This window comes from Macrobrachium nipponense, chromosome 4 (assembly GCF_015104395.2).
Source record: "Macrobrachium nipponense isolate FS-2020 chromosome 4, ASM1510439v2, whole genome shotgun sequence".
Taxonomy (NCBI): domain Eukaryota; kingdom Metazoa; phylum Arthropoda; class Malacostraca; order Decapoda; family Palaemonidae; genus Macrobrachium; species Macrobrachium nipponense.
Genome location: NC_061100.1, coordinates 76936013 through 76953512, shown reverse-complemented (window position 1 = coordinate 76953512; position 17500 = coordinate 76936013). Strand labels below are relative to the sequence as shown.

General features: G+C 40.6%; 1 protein-coding gene across 1 annotated transcript in view; it reads left to right on the top strand.

Moving 5' to 3' along the window:
- Positions 1-17500, top strand: part of LOC135210954 (cotranscriptional regulator ARB2A-like) — a 199625-nt gene that overhangs the window by 107456 nt on the left and 74669 nt on the right. The window contains exons 6-7 of the mRNA XM_064243932.1: positions 16527-16646; positions 17088-17192. Coding sequence (XP_064100002.1) covers positions 16527-16646; positions 17088-17192 — 225 coding nt within the window. The remainder of the gene's footprint in view (positions 1-16526; positions 16647-17087; positions 17193-17500) is intronic.

Below are 17500 nucleotides of genomic sequence, written 5' to 3'. Positions count from 1 at the left end.
TTGGGCTGTTCTAGAACAGCCCAAACTTCAAATGCATTATTTATCCATCTGAGCGAAAAATCTCGTTATATAAATTGGGGCGAGAGCTCTGTAATTGCTAGGTCTAATGATTATGTTTCAAGAAATTTACTGGGATCAGCAATATACAAATCACTAATAAAAACAACGTAAATCTTAGCCTGGGATTGTACCATTTGGACCCATATATTTGTAAAATATTTATGAAGGGCCTTAAAATAAATGAATAAACTACTAATTAATTAGTCCCACATGTTTATAGTTATTATATATTTCTCTCTCTCTCTCTCTCACATGCTCGCTATATTTATATCATATTTTCGTTTCTCACTCATTGTTGGAACATTTTTGTAAATTTCTGTTACTAATACAAAATGTATAGTTTTTCGAATAGAATTGCCTAAATCCTTAATCTAATTTTCGGGATTTCACTAAGTCGTATATGCCCCCTTGTCTTTCAAAATTTATATTTTTCTGACTAAATCATCTGTTGACCACGTGTGGGTGGCTGCTTTAAAATCTCTAATCTTGCCCACGGGAATTTTTTTGTTTCTTTAGAGTGAATTGGACCTTATGCTAATCCTGTAATGTCAGTTTGGATACTAAGCCTGCTTGTACTATGTTTTTGCTCTGTCTGGATCAGTTGTGTCTCAAGTAAGGGATCGTGTAGACCGAAAGATCTTGGCAATTTTCGTCTTCTCATTTTCCTCCGTGGCATCACCATTATTTATACATAGCATCAGGTTTTATATATTTCGTGATCAAGTTTTATATATATATATATTTGATAAAAGGAGCCCATAAAAAACACCAAAAATATAGAGAGAAAAGTTTACAGAAAAGGTGGTATTTATACCAAGAGATCCATCCACATTTTCTGTAAACTTTTCTCATTCATATACCTGAAGAGGGAGACAGCAATCTCTGAAATATAGTACTTTTCTCTCTGTATTTTGGTGTTTTTATGGGCTCCTATTATTAGATGGAATTCTGTCGTAACAGAACATTTTTACCTCAGTCATACATATATATATATATATATATATATATATATATATATATATATATATATATATATATATATATATATATATATATATATATATATATATATATAATATATATTCGCACACACACATATATATATATATATATATATATATATATATATATATATATATATATATATATATGATATATTAATATATAAGGGATTTGACGTAAGGAAAAATCTATTTCTGGGCGATTGGTTCGTGTCGCCCAGCGAAATATCCCTTTAATCCTTTATCCATTATTTCTAAGGTAAATGCACTAACACATACCAGAGAATAAATAAAATAAAGAAAAGGTCAGTATAACTGACTCGCTCACCCTCCAAGAGGGCGTCGGTATGAACACTAGGGCGAGTGAGACCACTACCACGAACCTCTTACCAATAGAAATCTCCTACGACAAAACCCCCACAAGAGGGGAGCCGACCCACAGAGTGGGCAGCAACTACTACTACTCCATCCCACGCTACCGACTGCTGCGCCTCTGGTGGCCATCCCGAAGTTAGCAGACAATCTTGAGCGCAGGGATGGGTAGGGTGGGATTTCGCTGGGCGACACGAACCAATCGCCCAGAAATAGATTTTTCCTTACGTCAAAATCCCTTTTCTGGGCTCAGTTCGTGTCGCTGCGCGAAATCGTACCAGAGAATTAGCACAAGATTGTAAAAGAAAATAAATAAATAAGGTCTTAATAAAACTTAAAATAAAATAAAGAATTATTAATTAGCTAAAAAAATATACATATACACAATTATACAAGTTAGAAAATTATTCCTTAAAATTAGCTTAAAGTTAACATATATGTACAGGGCTTACATGGAATATATGTTGAACTTAACATTGTGTATAGTTATTATATACAAAAGTAAATAAAGCAATTATAATAGTAAAATGATTTTGAACAAACTTAGACTATAATGTAGCAAATAAATTTATATGTCTTAATATACAAAACCCGTAACCATTGTAAATGTAGATGTGTCACCCTAGCATAAAAATATGGGGACCACATCATAGAGATCAGTATATACAAACAATTGTGGGTGACCCTAGCAAAAAAATAAGGGACACCCACTGTACCATCACAAGAGCAGCTAAGACTCAAGGTAGACGTAGATGAACATGGTAGGTATAGACAAACTGTGAATGAGGTAGGTAGAAAGGAGATCTGGATCTTCAACTTAAGATTTAAGCAGAGTCGGGGGAAACTATGTTACCCGCTGCAACTGCTGAAAATTTTAGAGCTTCCAAGGACTTTAAGTAATGACGCTTAAATACTGTCGGCGATTTCCATCCAGTATACTTTTTCAAATCATCAAAATTCATGTGTTGGAAATAGTTGATTGAGGTGGCAACTGCCCTGACATCATGAGCTTTAGGGAAGGAATCAGGGTTGGCTTGCTTAATAAAGTACAGGATCTGTTGCCTGATACCTTTAATAGATAAAGTACCACCTTTCTCTCTCCTAAAGAGAGGACCCGAAGAGGATGAGGATGTCCTGGACAGAAAGGCTCGTAAGGTCGTTACTGGACAAAGAGAAGGATCTTGTGGAAGGGGTAGAACCTTCCACGGTTCCCACCTCAATAAAGGATCCTCGTTCTTTGCTAAAAAGCTACGTTCCGGAGAGAGAAGAACTTCTCCTGAGGGAAGAAATTCTATATGATTCGGATCTCTGGATAACGCCGACAGTTCTGAAATTCTAGCTCCTGAAGCCAAGCTTAATAAAAATAGTGTTTTTCTTAAGAGCATTATAAATGAACATGTCGTATTGTTTGTTTCTGAAGCCAGCTTTAGAACATCATTCAAGAACCACGACACTGACGTAGGCCTTACTGAAGGTCTAAGTCTAGCACAAGCCTTGGGAATAGACGAGAAGTAAGAATCTGTCAAGTCTATATTGAAACCGAGTTGAAAAATCTTCTTCAAGGCTGACTTGTTTGTCGTAATGGTGCTAGCTGCTAAGCCTTTTTCAGATAAAGATCTGAAAAAGGATATAGCTGAATTGATTGTCATGATTCTAATATCTGATTCTCTCAGGAAGATTGCCAACTTTTGACTGCAGCATCATACTGTCTCAAAGTTGAATCTCTTTTGTCAGATTCCAAGAAAAGAATATTTCGTGGATCGATATCTGCATCTTTTTTAGCCGCAAACTTCATGAAGTCCATAAAGTTGGGGTTTTGAGAATTCCTGAGGAAGCAAACACAGTCTTCGTTTGGACTGACTGGGAGAGCCTGGGATTGGGAATCCGAAGAGGACGAAGACCCAGTTCCAGAATCAGAGGGTACCAATTGCTCTTCGGCCAGTCTGGGGCTACTAGAGCTACTTGACCCTTGAATGTCCTGAGTTTGTTCAGTACCTTCAGGAGAAGATTCACTGGAGGAAAGACATAAATCTTCTCCCAGTTGTTCCAATCTATGGACAGGGCATCTGTGGCATAGGCCAGAGGGTCCAGGTTGGGGGCCACATAACATGGAAGTTTGTGGTTCGCTTGAGATGCGAATAGATCTACTTGCAGACCTGGGACCCTCCGGAGAATCCATTGGAACGAACTGTTGTCTAGTGACCATTCCGACTCCAGAGGAACTGAGCGGGATAGAGCATCTGCTATGACGTTTCTCACTCCAGCTATGTGGGTGGAGGAGAGGTGCCAACTGAACTTGTCCGCTAGGGAGAAGATGGCTACCATGACATGATCAGATGTTGAGACTTGGAGCCTCCCCTGTTTTAAGCAATGGACTACCACTGCGCTGTCCAGAACTAGCTTTATGTGGGAGTTCTTTGGCGGACGTAACCTCTTCAGAGTAAGAATACTGCCATCGCTTCTAATACGTTTATGTGAAGCTGGCGGAACTGGGATGACCAGGTTCCTTGAACCTTCTTGAATTGAGAATAACCTCCCCAGCCGCTTAACGAAGCGTCTGTGTGGACGGTAATCCCCGGAGGAGGAAACTGAAGGGGTACTGATATTGACAGGTTCTTCACTTTTGCCCAAGGGCGCAGACGATTCCGTAGAATCTGTGGGACTGATGACAACCTGTCCCTGGATCTGACATTTGCTCGTGAGCGCCAGATTCTGGTTAGATCTTTCAGTTTGGCTTTCATCAAGATGTTTGTCACTGAGGCAAATTGGAGAGAGCCCAGGATTCTTTCCTGGCTTCTCCTTGAAGCATATTTTTGCTTTAGAAATTGCTGTACTGACTTCGCTATTTCTTTCCTCTTGGCTGATGGAATCGACAGAGTATGGGAGGATAGATTCCATTGAATGCCCAGCCACTAAAAGTTGGATCCGCCGGTGAGTCTTGATTTTGTTCTGTTTATCTTGAATCCCAGATACTCTAGGAACTGGATTACTTTCAGTGTGGCTTTGTGACATTCCTCGACTGTTGGAGCCCAAATCAACCAATCGTCGAGATACGCTACTACCATTATCCCCTGAGACCTCAGTTGTTGGACGACTACTTCCGCCAACTTCGTGAACACCCTGGGTGCCACGTTCAGACCGAAGGGAACTACCTTGAAGGAGAACGCTTGATCTCCTATCTTGAAGCCCAGATAAGGGCGAAAGTGTCTTGCAATAGGGATATGATAGTATGCGTCTGTAAGATCGATAGAGGTGGTGACGGCCCCACGGGGAAGTAAGGCCCGCACCTGCGAGATGGCATCAGCATTTTGAACTTGTCGCAGCGACCCAATGGCCAAGTTTAAGCGGGACAAGTCTAAGATACCCTTCTTTTTTGTGAGCCTTTCTTTGGAACGCTGAATAAGCGACCTTGAAACTTTAATCTGTTGACTCTCGCTATTGCTCCTTTCTGAAGGAGGTCCTCCGCATACTCCGTCATTTCTTTTGATGGAAGTTGAAGGAATGGTCTGGATGGAGGAGGATCCGCAACCCAACTCCAACCCAGGCCTTTCGACACAATACTCTGTGCCACTTGCTGAATCCCCACCGATGCCGGAAGAGAAACAGCCTCCCTCCTACCTTCGAGCTCTCACTGCTGCTGGGTTGAGTGACCTCCGCGGCCTCCACGGAAGTGTTTTCCCCTGTTGAGAGACCTTCCTGATCCTCTCTGACGAAAGGATCCCCTACCTCTGCCTCCCCTGCCAAAGCGGTCGTATTGCTGAAAGGCCTGGCCTTCGAACACTTGGTTGAAGGCTGGGGGAGACAGCGTAGGAGTGGAAGGCTGAGGCTGGGGGGAAATCACGTAGATGGGCTGTGATTGAGCCTTAGAAGTAGAGGGTTGGGCTGATTGTACTAAAGGAACAGCCGAGACAGCCTGGGTGAAGCGTTGCTGCTTTTTCTGGTAAGGCTGATAACGTTTCAGTTTCTTCTGAGACTTACCTCTTGCTGCTTGGTCTTGGCGTCTCTTTGCAGTGAGACCCCAACGATCCTTAAGGCTTTGGTTAAGCCTTGTTGCTTCCGCCTGGACCTCCTTTACCATCGAATCAGGAAAGAGGTCTGCCCCCCAGATGTTGGATGAAAGCAACTTTTATTCGAGGCTCATGATGAATAGTTGCTTCCTGGAGGACATGTTTGGTTTCCGGGGGGCAGTTAGTTCTGGCTGTAGCGAACTCAAACATGTCAGACTGGACTGTTTGCGTCAGTGACTTGGTGAGGAGCTTGAAGAGCGGCTCAGAACCGTAAGAAATCGTCGCTACTTCAGTCATTGCCATGGTATTAATGGACCTGGCGAGCCTAGTCTTGGCCTCAAATTCAGCTTGAATGAGGCTGTCAGGAAGCCTAGGCAGCTTCTCACCAAACTGATCCATAGCACAGTCTGGTTTGAGTTTGCCAGCCGAAAAGGTGTTGGGCAAATCTTCCCACAATTCTCCGAGTGAAGGGAGCAAAGGAGATGTGGGGTCTGCTTCCCTTAACTGAGGCAACGATTCCCCCTTCTGGGCAGCTGGAATAGTGACCGTTGCTATCTTGTTGAGAAAGGGAAGAGGAGTTCCCTCCTCCATCGTAAAAATGGTGAAGGGACTCTTGAAGGCTTGAATCCTCGTATTCGAACAATCCATATCCTCTAAACACCTGAGCCATTCTCTTTGAGCCTGGTCACGTGAGTAGAGGACTGTCTCCTTAGGGACTTTGTCATCTCTAGTCATGGCTGCGTCAGTAAGTCTGGCGTAGCCAATGAACGGCGGTTGGAGACCCTCCGGGTAGAACTTGAAGTCCTCAATCCTTCGAGTACCACACTCTGGAATGGAAATAAGACCGTCCTGGAAAGGGGCGTATGACGCCACACTCCAGGGGTTGTTCATAGAGAACGGAGGCAAAGAGTCATGAGGTGGAAGCTGAACTAGTCCGGTGCCGAAAGCTGGGGGAGTAGCTAGAGGGGCCTGATTCAGTCCGGCGATGATATTGTCCTGAGACGTAATCCTGTCGGACAACCGGGAGAACATCTGCTCCATGCTGCTCCTCAGAGAGCCGACCAAGTCTCCCATGTGTTGCAACAGTCTAGCATTGGGATCCAAAGCCGGAGCTGCTGCGGAGGTGGATGGGTAACTTGGAACAGGTACCAAGGGGAGAGGAGAGACTGCTGGCTCAGCCGGAGTACGGGGCCTCTCCTTGGAAGACCTGCTCTTTGAGGACTTGGAGCTTGAAGCAGAAGCTCTAGACCTCTCTGCTCCGGGGTTTGCAGCCGGAGACTTACGAGACGTTGACGCCGACGAAGTCTTTTTGGACGACGACGACGTCTTTTTGAGGGTTTTCAAAACCTTCTGGCCCTTGACCTTAGGTCTTACCGAAGCGTCGGGTGAAGTATAAAGGAGCTCAGCTCCTGTAAAGCCTTGGAAGGAAGCTGGAGAATTAGCAGGAGAAGAAGACCCAGTGGCGCCCAAGGGAAGCCCTTGGGCGTCCAACGTACCTACCTCGACCAACAGGTCGTCAATACCTACCATGGGTTCTACATTTAAGTCAAGTGTCGCGACATCCGACGAGATATCTTGGCCTGGTTCCTTTATCGAAGTGGCGATCTGCTGTTGAATCGCCGCCATAGTCGGGGCTGCCTCTGCCGGGTCGACGTAACCCGTCGACTTGCCGCCAGGGAAGATTAGGACAGCCAACCTCTTCTCTAGGATGTAGGGCTGTCCCTTGGCGGCGTTCTTCCCGAATCTGCCGACCCAAGCCCTTAAGATTAAAACTTAACTAATATTAGGCTTAGTCTAAAGTCATAGGGGATGTACCATCCAATATAAAAAGAGCTTAAGCTTAAAATAAAAGATTGAAATTAAACTTAAGATCTAAAACATTCATTGGAATTACTGAACGGAGTTGGAAATACTTACCCCGTCTAAGAACTGACTCACGAGATCGTAACATATGGTGCAGGTTTCGTGGAACCAGACCTGCAGATTCCCGTGCGGAGTCGCGCATGGAGCGTGGGACCTGCAGACTTCATGTCCACAGGGGTCCTGGAGCATGGCGTTGCATCCTGGATGCTCACAGTTGGTGGTCTGTAAGTGAAAAGATACATGAGTACCCTAAAAGACATCACTTACAGGCTAATAGGCTAATAGAACTCCGATGCATGCCGGAGAGCGAAAAAATTTTGGGCATAACCCCTCCCTTACCGCCTGAATAGGCTATAACCCCGGAATGATCCGGTGTGACAACGTAGGTAAGGGAGGGACCCGGCTTAAGCTAGCTTAAATTAAACTTATGATAGCTTAAAATAAACATAAAATACACTTAAGCATAATTAGCACTAAGTACCGGAATAATTCCGGTTCGCGGTGGTGTTCGTCTCGCGATATCAGCGAGACGGGATGGTTAGAAAAGACCAACTGTACGCCTGAGGTCCGCCCGCAAGGGGGGAACTAGCATCTTTCCACGTGATTGACGGAGCTCCGGTAAGATAAAAAAGCACCAACAATCCGGGAAGGAGCGAGAGGGCGAAACAGACTCGAGCAAACAACGGGGCAACGGAGTAACAAAGGAGGGGGAAGGCCAATCCCCCTACCCAGCCACCACACCGCACCGTGAAGCAAGAGAACGGTCAAGTCCAGTCCTGGGTCTGTCCAGCCTCCCCTACTCCCTCCGCGTAGGGAGAGAGGGAGACAGGCACGGGTGGAGCGAGCGAGGACGAACCTCCCTCCCCCCGGCTCTATGGGAGAGCGGGAGGAGGGTAGGGTGACTGGACGGGCGCCTGGCTGCTTCGCGATCACATGGTGACCACGGAGCGGTAACACAAGAAAACACATAAAAAAACATAGCCTAGGTTAAAGCAACCAAACTAATCAGTGAGATGCTATCGTAGAAGCAACAAAACTGATGAGAGGAAGCAATAAACTGGTGGGGACCATGAAATACAGGACCTAGGCTATGAAATATGCCAGACGCCGTAGGCTAACCTAAAATACATAAAATCACTAAAATTAAATTAAAATGAAAGTAAGAAAGTAAAATAGTAGGAGAAAAAATCCAGGAGTGTACGACTAACCCGAGAGAAAGTCTACCACTCAAAGCTAGGCGGGGCCGATACTAAGAGCTGTGGCTAGGGTCTGGATGGAAAATGCCTACGCAAGGTAAAGAAGACATGCATGCATGACATAAACCAAGTAGGCTGGACCCCTAACATAATATAGATAACTAGCAATAGAGCGTAAAGTAACAAGGGAAGGTTCTAGGTATGGAAGACCAAGAACGAAACCCGCCATGAGGCAGAACAATGCCGCCATGCTTCCGACCAAGAGCCAGTATTTATACCTAAAAAACGGCAAACACTGACTCAAAGCTGGAAAAAACTAAATAGAAACCTTAACAGATTACTTAACTTAGCTGATGCGATGGCTGAACGCTCCATATCTAGATAAATCCTCGTAAGGGGCACAAAAAACACAGAGAGCAAAAAAGTACGTGTTGTACAACGTGCGCTAACTGAAGGGATGGCCACCAGAGGCGCAGCAGTCGGTAGCGTGGGATGGAGTAGTAGTAGTTGCTGCCCACTCTGTGGGTCGGCTCCCCTCTTGTGGGGGTTTTGTCGTAGGAGATTTCTATTGGTAAGAGGTTCGTGGTAGTGGTCACTCACTCGCCCTAGTGTTCATACCGACGCCCTCTTGGAGGGTGAGCGAGTCAGTTATACTGACCTTTTCTTTATTTTATTTATTCTCTGGTATGTGTTAGTGCATTTACCTTAGAAATAATGGATTAAAGGGATATTTCACGCAGCGACACGAACTGGGCCCAGAAATATATATTATAGTAGTTGTTTTCGAATTTTCCCTTTTCCCCCTTTATTGCAATATATTTAAGATTTTCCAAACTTCTCTTGCACTTCCTTGTTCATACTCGTGGTCTTCAGAACAAGCAGATGAAGGCTGGCCCACGCTGCCTCATGTGGAAGAGAAACTCGTGTGATTGTTTCCTTGGACCTGCTTGAGATGTTTTGAGTTTGGATCATACGTATTTGTACTGAAACTTGACTCTTATTCTGTTGATTTGCTTGACCCCCTTCTTAGGAGAAACCCTTATCTTGATTTTTTTATATTCACGTGTGTACATAAGAGAATTAGAGAGGTAAGGTTCTAGTTGCAAGGTTTGGTCACCTGTTAAGGAGTACTGAGCTTTCACAGGTAAGAAACCGGGGTTGCAATGCAGGTGATTATTACAGCATGCTCTTGTTATCGGTTACGCTTTTAACCCACTGTATTGAATAATGATGACGTTGTTTCTATTCGTAAAGATCTAACTTATTTTCATGCTTGAATTTTATTGATAGCAGCAATTGATTAATTTTAGCCTGGGAATCTCTCATCTAATTCCGTCGTTTGGCTGATATTGTGAAAAATTGGCCCAAAAAAGGCAGAAAACGATTTACACGTCTTCTACATAATTTTCAGCTATAAGCACTATTTTGTTTAAAAAAACAAAAAACAAACCAATGATGTATTTTTTTATATAAATCTTACTCTCATAAGTGATTTTGCATAATAAATGTTATCCAAATGGGGTATTATAATGAAAATTCTATGCTTTTAGCAAAAATCTTTAACTTTTATTCTAATAAGGCATATACAGCATTACATGGATTGTTGATGAAAAATGTGTAGTTTGATACATAAAGAGTTATGTACAGTCCATAACTAATAAACATAATTCAATTGATTGTTCATCTCTGATGATAAGTCACAGCTGTGAAATATCACTAAAGAGAAAAAATTATAATGCCAAAAAGAAAAAAAAGTTGCTTTATCACATTAAATCTTAAATACGTATTATATTCCATAACCTTTGGTATCTTGAATTATCACACTACATTCTAGCAAAAATAGGATTTTAATCTAAATGTCGGCTCATCTATGACATTATGATATGAGGGTGCAGAATTGCAGATATGGAATGGTAAAAATATACACAAAGTATAAGGTTTATACATAAAAAATAATAAAATAATTAAATGTTCAGTATTTGTGATAATGGCAATGAATATCTGCTCATTGAATATGATTCAAGATTTCTACTAGTAATTGACTTAGTAATATTAGAAATATTGTGCTCCGTGAATTATCTTAATAGTACAGTTTATCAACAAACTACAATCAGCAAATTACAAGCTTTATATAAAGCAGATGATGTTCAGTATCAAGACTAACAATAATGTCCTATTCAAGTCCCTGCGATTAATATCTAAAATGGACAGACTCATGGTAGCTCATCAGATTCTTCACTACATCCATTTGAAGAGTCTGTCCAAAATTCCTCTGAATCATTTTCTTGGTATTCATCAACATTTGAAAGAAATTGTTTGTCAGGCAGTGCGAGGGTGGTATGCACGATTGATATTAGTTTCCCACCTTTTGATTCCCATCCACAATGAGATGGAATTAGTTTTTTTTGTACACATTGCATTTTTCCATTCAAATGCCTGCAGGTGAGTTCGAATATAGTGTTGATTATGAGGGAATCATAATCAGGAGGAAGTTTGGATAAGTCATTAGTAGGTATCTGACGCCATTTCCGTGCACGAGCTTCATAGAGATGCACACTTACTGGATCATTATAGATATAGGGTTTGCCATTATAACATTAGTATAATGGCTTGTCTCGAAACCTGTCTAGCCATCTTCTCTAAAATCATCATTATCCATTACAACAGTGCATGGCTTCCCTTCAGCTATTTCAGTAGGGCACTGGTGTCTTCACTGATCTGTTGCTATCAAACATACCTGATCCACTCATTATATTCTTGAAGGGCCCATGCTGACAGTTCTCTAATGCATCATTATACGATATTCCAATTCTCATATGCTTTAATACTTGAATGAGTTCTTTACTTCCGGTTAAATATGGGCATACGTACATTAATATGCCAACTTGCAAAGGTTACCGCCTGCCTGTAATCGGATGCATTAGGCACTCTGACAGGAAACACACTGCTGACTGTAAAGACTCCTTAACCACTGCTCGACCATTTACAATATCTGTTTTTTTTTTATCTGTCCACTCGCCTGTGGTGTTTGCGTATGGTAATACTGCATCCTGGGCTTTAGATAGTTACATTATGTGTAAGTTTTAGGTAAATAAAAGGATATCTGGGTGTACATTTTCAACTGAAAAGTATTTTAATAATTTACTGTATGCGAATTACACCGTTAATATTCGAAATAAGATGTTATTATTATTGTTGAATGTAAGCTGAATGTAACTATCTAAAGCCCGGGACGCAGTGTTACCATACGCAAACACCACAGGCGGATGGACATATGGAAAAAAACAGAGTATAGATTGTAAACATCATTAGGTGTTTTATCTTCCCTTATTTCATCAATGTCGCATGGCCACGATATTCCAGGCTCACGATGAAAGGCTGCATGTAATCGATGAGCTACATTATGTATCAAATTGGAAATTTGCATGCCCCAATAGTTGAGGGCACTTTCTACATATGCACCACCATGCTTTGGAAAATATGCTATTGGAGGCTAATTTTTTTGGTACCTGGAATGAAACCCTATATCCTCTCCAAAGTGTTTTTGAAGTTTGTTGCATCACATGTATCTCAAATTTCTTCATTTGTAAGCAGCATAATTTTTTGTATTTGTTCATATTCATGAAGTGTGTCTCTCAGTGTGTATACCTCTTTGGGTGTGTCAAGACTCCCTTATATGTGAAGGCAGTTTACTGAATGCTTCTTGCTTTTTGTCTTATACCCATTGTTCTCTCTGACGACGTTTTTCTGTCCTTTTAGTATCTGCGTGAGCGTCATACACGGGTCTGCAGAGTGATTTCCAACATTCTTTGTGATAAAAGATGTCGAGAGCAGCTGCTTTAAGTATACCTCCATTACTAAGGCTTCCAAATGACGTTTTTTCAGCTCATCTTTAACAAAAGGAATAGCCTTTACAAATGTCACCCAAGCAGACTCCGTTTCAATTCTGTAAAACTAAATATTTCTGTAAGTCATTCCTTTCAATTCCTTTTGACAGATAACACAAGAAAATTCTGAAGCTTTACAAGATACACGACTGCTCCTAACATTTGAAGATCAAGTTTCTTCAGTTCTCTCGGTATCCTGCGGCTTATCAGTTGTACATTTGCTCTGTAAGTTCTGAAGTCCTTTTAACTTGATTCCAGTAACATTAAGCCTGCAGATTTTGTGAACTTTTCCGGGGGTTTGGCCTACCTGTATGCATTCACAAGGTTGCCGAACTCAGTGTTTAGCTGCCTCCATTCTCCACATTTTCAGGCCAGGAAATTTCAGGTCTCTTGACATGGTTGTTGAAGTGGATTTCTTTTAAAGGTTGCTGTTCTTCCACATATAATGCAAGCATCATCTTGCTCTGTCTTTGCACATTTACTTGCTGATTCAGGTGGTTCTGCTACAAAAATGGTTGTTCTTCTCTTGCGTGAAGAGGGTCCTGGAACTACGTCACACATCTTTATTCTGAAAGAGAGAGACACAAAGTTAGAATTTTTCCTACTTATTTCTTTTCTGACAAAAATATTAATTGAACAAAAAATGTATATTTAAGTGATTTACATGCTATATGAGAATACTAGGTCAATTGGTAAAAAAAAAAAAATAGGAAAATTTGTAATTGAGTTTCGGCCATCTCATTACGTAATTTTCTTTATAGCATCCAAAAGACGGGATTATAAGAGAGACTCCCATCCTGGAATTCATCAGAATTATGTTATAAATGAAAACCAACCATAAAAAAACGGTCTCCTCACATTGCATACGGACCCATAGATTCTGACTGGACTAATGGTTAACATGATGTAGTTTATTTTTATAATTATACGAGGCTTGGGCTCACGCGAGGTGAGACCTCATTCACACTTATGTAACTGGAACTTTTGACTTTCTACGATTATCCCATTATTCCAGTAGTTGGACCAACCACGGATACCTTGACCGTGGTACCAACCATCTACCATTTAACCCATTTTCCCTTTCGATTTCATAATCTTTGCTACTTTCTTTTTCCATCTATGTTTTGCGACATCTGAATTTAGCTTCAAGAGATCCATGACTGGATGTCAATATCGTTTCGGTTCTTTCGCGTGTCTTATGTTTTTGCTCTCAAATGTTAAGTTGTTAACTCGTAAACATAAGTGACCACAAAATTCCACTCTCTCTCTCTCTCTCTCTCTCTCTCTCTCTCTCTCTCTCTGTGCATATATTTATATATATATATATATATATATATATATATATATATATATATATATATATGTATATATATATATATATATATATAGTATACGTGTATATATATATATATATATATATATATATATATACACGTATATATATATATTATATATATATATATATATATATACAGTGATACCTCGGTTTATGAGTTTAATTCGCTCCAAGACTTAGCTCGTAACATAAAATTCTCATAGACAGAAACAATTTTTCCCATAAGAAGTAAATTGAAATCACTCGATGCATTCCACACGTCCATAAATACACATTTTCATATTTTCTTTGGTTTTCCCATTGTAATTAATGTTAAAATTATAACCCCTAAGATCAGAAATGAATGCAAATTAATAATTCAAAATGAAAAATAAAAATAATTGACATGAAAATATTGACAATTTAACTCGCACTTTACCTTTGAGGAGCATCACTGCTGGTGTGATGGAGATGAGAGGAGGAGGAGGAGGAGGAGGAGGAAGAGGAGTGGTTACTTGTTGGAGGGAGAATCTCCCTCCATGAGAATTTCTGGTAAAATGTCTGGAGTTCTCTCTCTTAAATGACGTTCACTATCACTAACTGAATCACTTAATTTACGTTTTCTGGACACTTGGTCTTCTTTTTTTTACATCCTTTCGTTCAACTTTCACAAGGAACCTATCTAGAGACAACTGCTTTTGTCTTTTCTTTAAAATTTTATGGAAATGGGTCACAGCATTGTCAGTAAATGGGTTCGCTGCACGCCCTACCTAAGCCTTATCTGGGTGATGTTTTTCTATAAAATTTTGCACGTTTTCCCACTGTTTCAATACTTCCCTAATTTCACGAGAAGTGATAGGTTTTTCAGTCTGTCCCTCCTCCTCCTCCTCAGATGAAATGTCTTCCGTGACCTCTTTTTGCTGCTCCTTATGCAACTCCAACAGCTCCTCGGTCATCAGCTATTCGCTATGCTCATCCAAATGATTGATGTCGTCCTTGTCCACCTTGTCGATGTTGTCCAATTGTAAATCTTGGCCAGGTCTGACACACGTGTACCTCGTTCGTGCTTATCGATAATTTCTTTTTCCAATTCGACAGTTATCATCTTCTTTTTCTTACCGTCTTTCTTAATCATCTTGGGGGCCATTGTCTAGATTCCGTACTGTACGTATTTCACTGTTATCTTTATGGTGTACAATAGGGATCACAATTAAAGCACTTGTGGTCAAAACTCTTAAAATCACTTCTAAATAGTAAACGATGCTACCGAACCAAGTGTCGCTGAGAGAATGGAGATGAAGGGCTGATCAAGGGGGGGGGGAGGGGGGGGCGGGTAATGCGAGCTTACAGACAACAAAATGGCGTAAAAAACACGTGAACACTGCTTGGTGGCGTATGGAACCGTCCGACTTCTTTGTGAGAAGCTGTCGTTAGTACTTTTCCACAAAAACTGCATGCGTGGGAGAGAAATTTTTGCTCACTGTCTGATACAATGCTTGTACACTGATTTGCTCGTAAACAAAGTTACTCCTAGACCGAGGCATATATATATATATATATATATATATATATATATATATATAGTATATATATATATATATATATATATATATATATACATACATACTACATACATACTACATACATATGGGGATGGAGATATAATCCACAATTATGTAAAATCCTTATGTAGCTTTATAAAATATATATATTTCTTTGTACAGTAAGTTGAAGCTTTCGATCATCAGCTGTGGTCTTGTTCACTAAAATGTGGTATATTGTCTAAAGAACTGACATGTGGGAGCACAAACAAACTTTTCTTATGACAGCATTTTAAACAGTATCTATTAGGAAACAGGTAAGCTAATTAACTATTGTTGTGTATGAACAGGTGGTTGTGCCCTCGTCCTTTCCATAATTCTTCTTGATCTTCGTGGGGGAATGTTTCTGTTGTCAACTGCTCCTACTATGCTGGTTGGGTGTTTTTTTTTTTTTTTTTTTTTTTTTTTTTTTTTTTTTTCTTTTTTTCTTTTGAGAAATGACCTGCGAGGAGGAAACAAGAGAGGAAGCAGCATCATCATTGGCACAAATATTCCTAAAGTTAGAAATTTTCCCTTTTCTTTATAGTTCTTCATAAATTGCTGCATTATCTGCAATTCCAGTATTTCCTGAAAATGTCTCATTTAGGGAAATTAACGTCCCTTCTACTACTCGTCTCAAAGTTTTGTCGTTACTCTTAGAAAAACAACCTTTGTACTTTTAAAATTTATTGTGGGATTTTTCTCCCATGCATGTCGTGCAATTGCACTGTATGTGCATACTTCCCCTTCTGCAAGCAGCAACGTGTTCTTCCTTGTCTTATACTTTCTCCATGTTGAAATCTAAGGAAAGCAAAGAAGCTAAATATATTAGAGCATAAGTCAGAGTGAGACCAGTAGACAGACAGATTGCGAAAGGCAGCCTTACAGAATTTAAAAGTTTCATGGTAGAAGAGCTGACGGTATGAAACGTCTCATGGGGGGACTCGAAGGCCAGAAAAGATGTCAAGTCTAATGCTGACAGACAGGCAATTTTAAATTCTGAAGTAGCAAGACAGACCGAATTTTAGAACAAAAATTATTCAAAAGAACGCTCAGAACTGACAAATTCAGATATCACAGGTTGGCTGAGATAGACAAGAATCGGTTTTTAAGCTTCAAAGCCGTAACGCCCATGCGCGCCTGAGGATCTCCTCTTATATGATGTTGGCTTGTGTGCTAGTAAAATTACAGATTTGTGTAAATTTGCTATTTTTTGTTTAGTTTTCCTATTTTTCCTTACAACAGGGTAGCTCCTCCCCAGAAGAACACGCCTGCTACGTCTGGAAGAAGTTTGTGCACAAAGCAAAAGCCAAACACATTGCCCTCATTGCTCACAGTTACGGCGGCTGCGTCACCAAAGAACTGGTAAGACCCTAAACAGTGGTTTGTCATTTGAAGTTTTATTCAGGAGCGCCATCAGATTGTGTTCACGTTTCATCAGTAACGAAAAGATTTTTGTGCCCTGGGTTTTGAATGAGGGATGGTTTGTGCAATTATCACTTTTAAGTTAAATGGCTCTGAATGTTGCCAAACATATTCCATTACTTTTTCTCTGTGGGGGTTGGGGGTGGGATGGGCTTTATGTGTTGTAATATGGGGTTAAAAACCACATCCAAAATAAGATCTCAGGTGTCAGTGGTAACAGAAGATAAATATGCACTTCCCCACCCCCAAAAAAAAAAAAAAAAAATTCTGTAAGATTCAGACAAGGGTGATGGTTATATCGTAGGCACAGATATTGCGTTTGTTGGTATAGTTTCAAGTTCTGATTTTATGTGCGAAACCATTCTACTTTTTTTTCCACAGTTTCTTCAGGAGAAGAAGGACTTCGTGAAAAGAGTCTTTGCAGTAGCCATGACGGACTCTGTTCATTACATTGCAAAACCGAATGCCTTCAAAGCACTAGTGAAGGTAAGGTAGAAGGTTACGATGTTCAGCGATAGGAACAGGGTACACATGAGTTTGGTTTACGAATTTATTTCGAGTTTCTGGGTTTGCAGTCCTCTCTCTCTCTCTCTCTCTCTCTCTCTCTCTCTGGTGGTTTGAAAGGGTTGAAAGAGGTGCCAGTTATTTCTTTTAATTTCTTCGTGATTACAGTATTAAAAATGTAATAGAAATATTTGATTTGGATGTACGAACTGAAGGAAAAATATTGGTTGAAAATTTTGGGGGAAAACTGTCATTACATAGTAAACACTACTTATACTAACTTGTGGCAA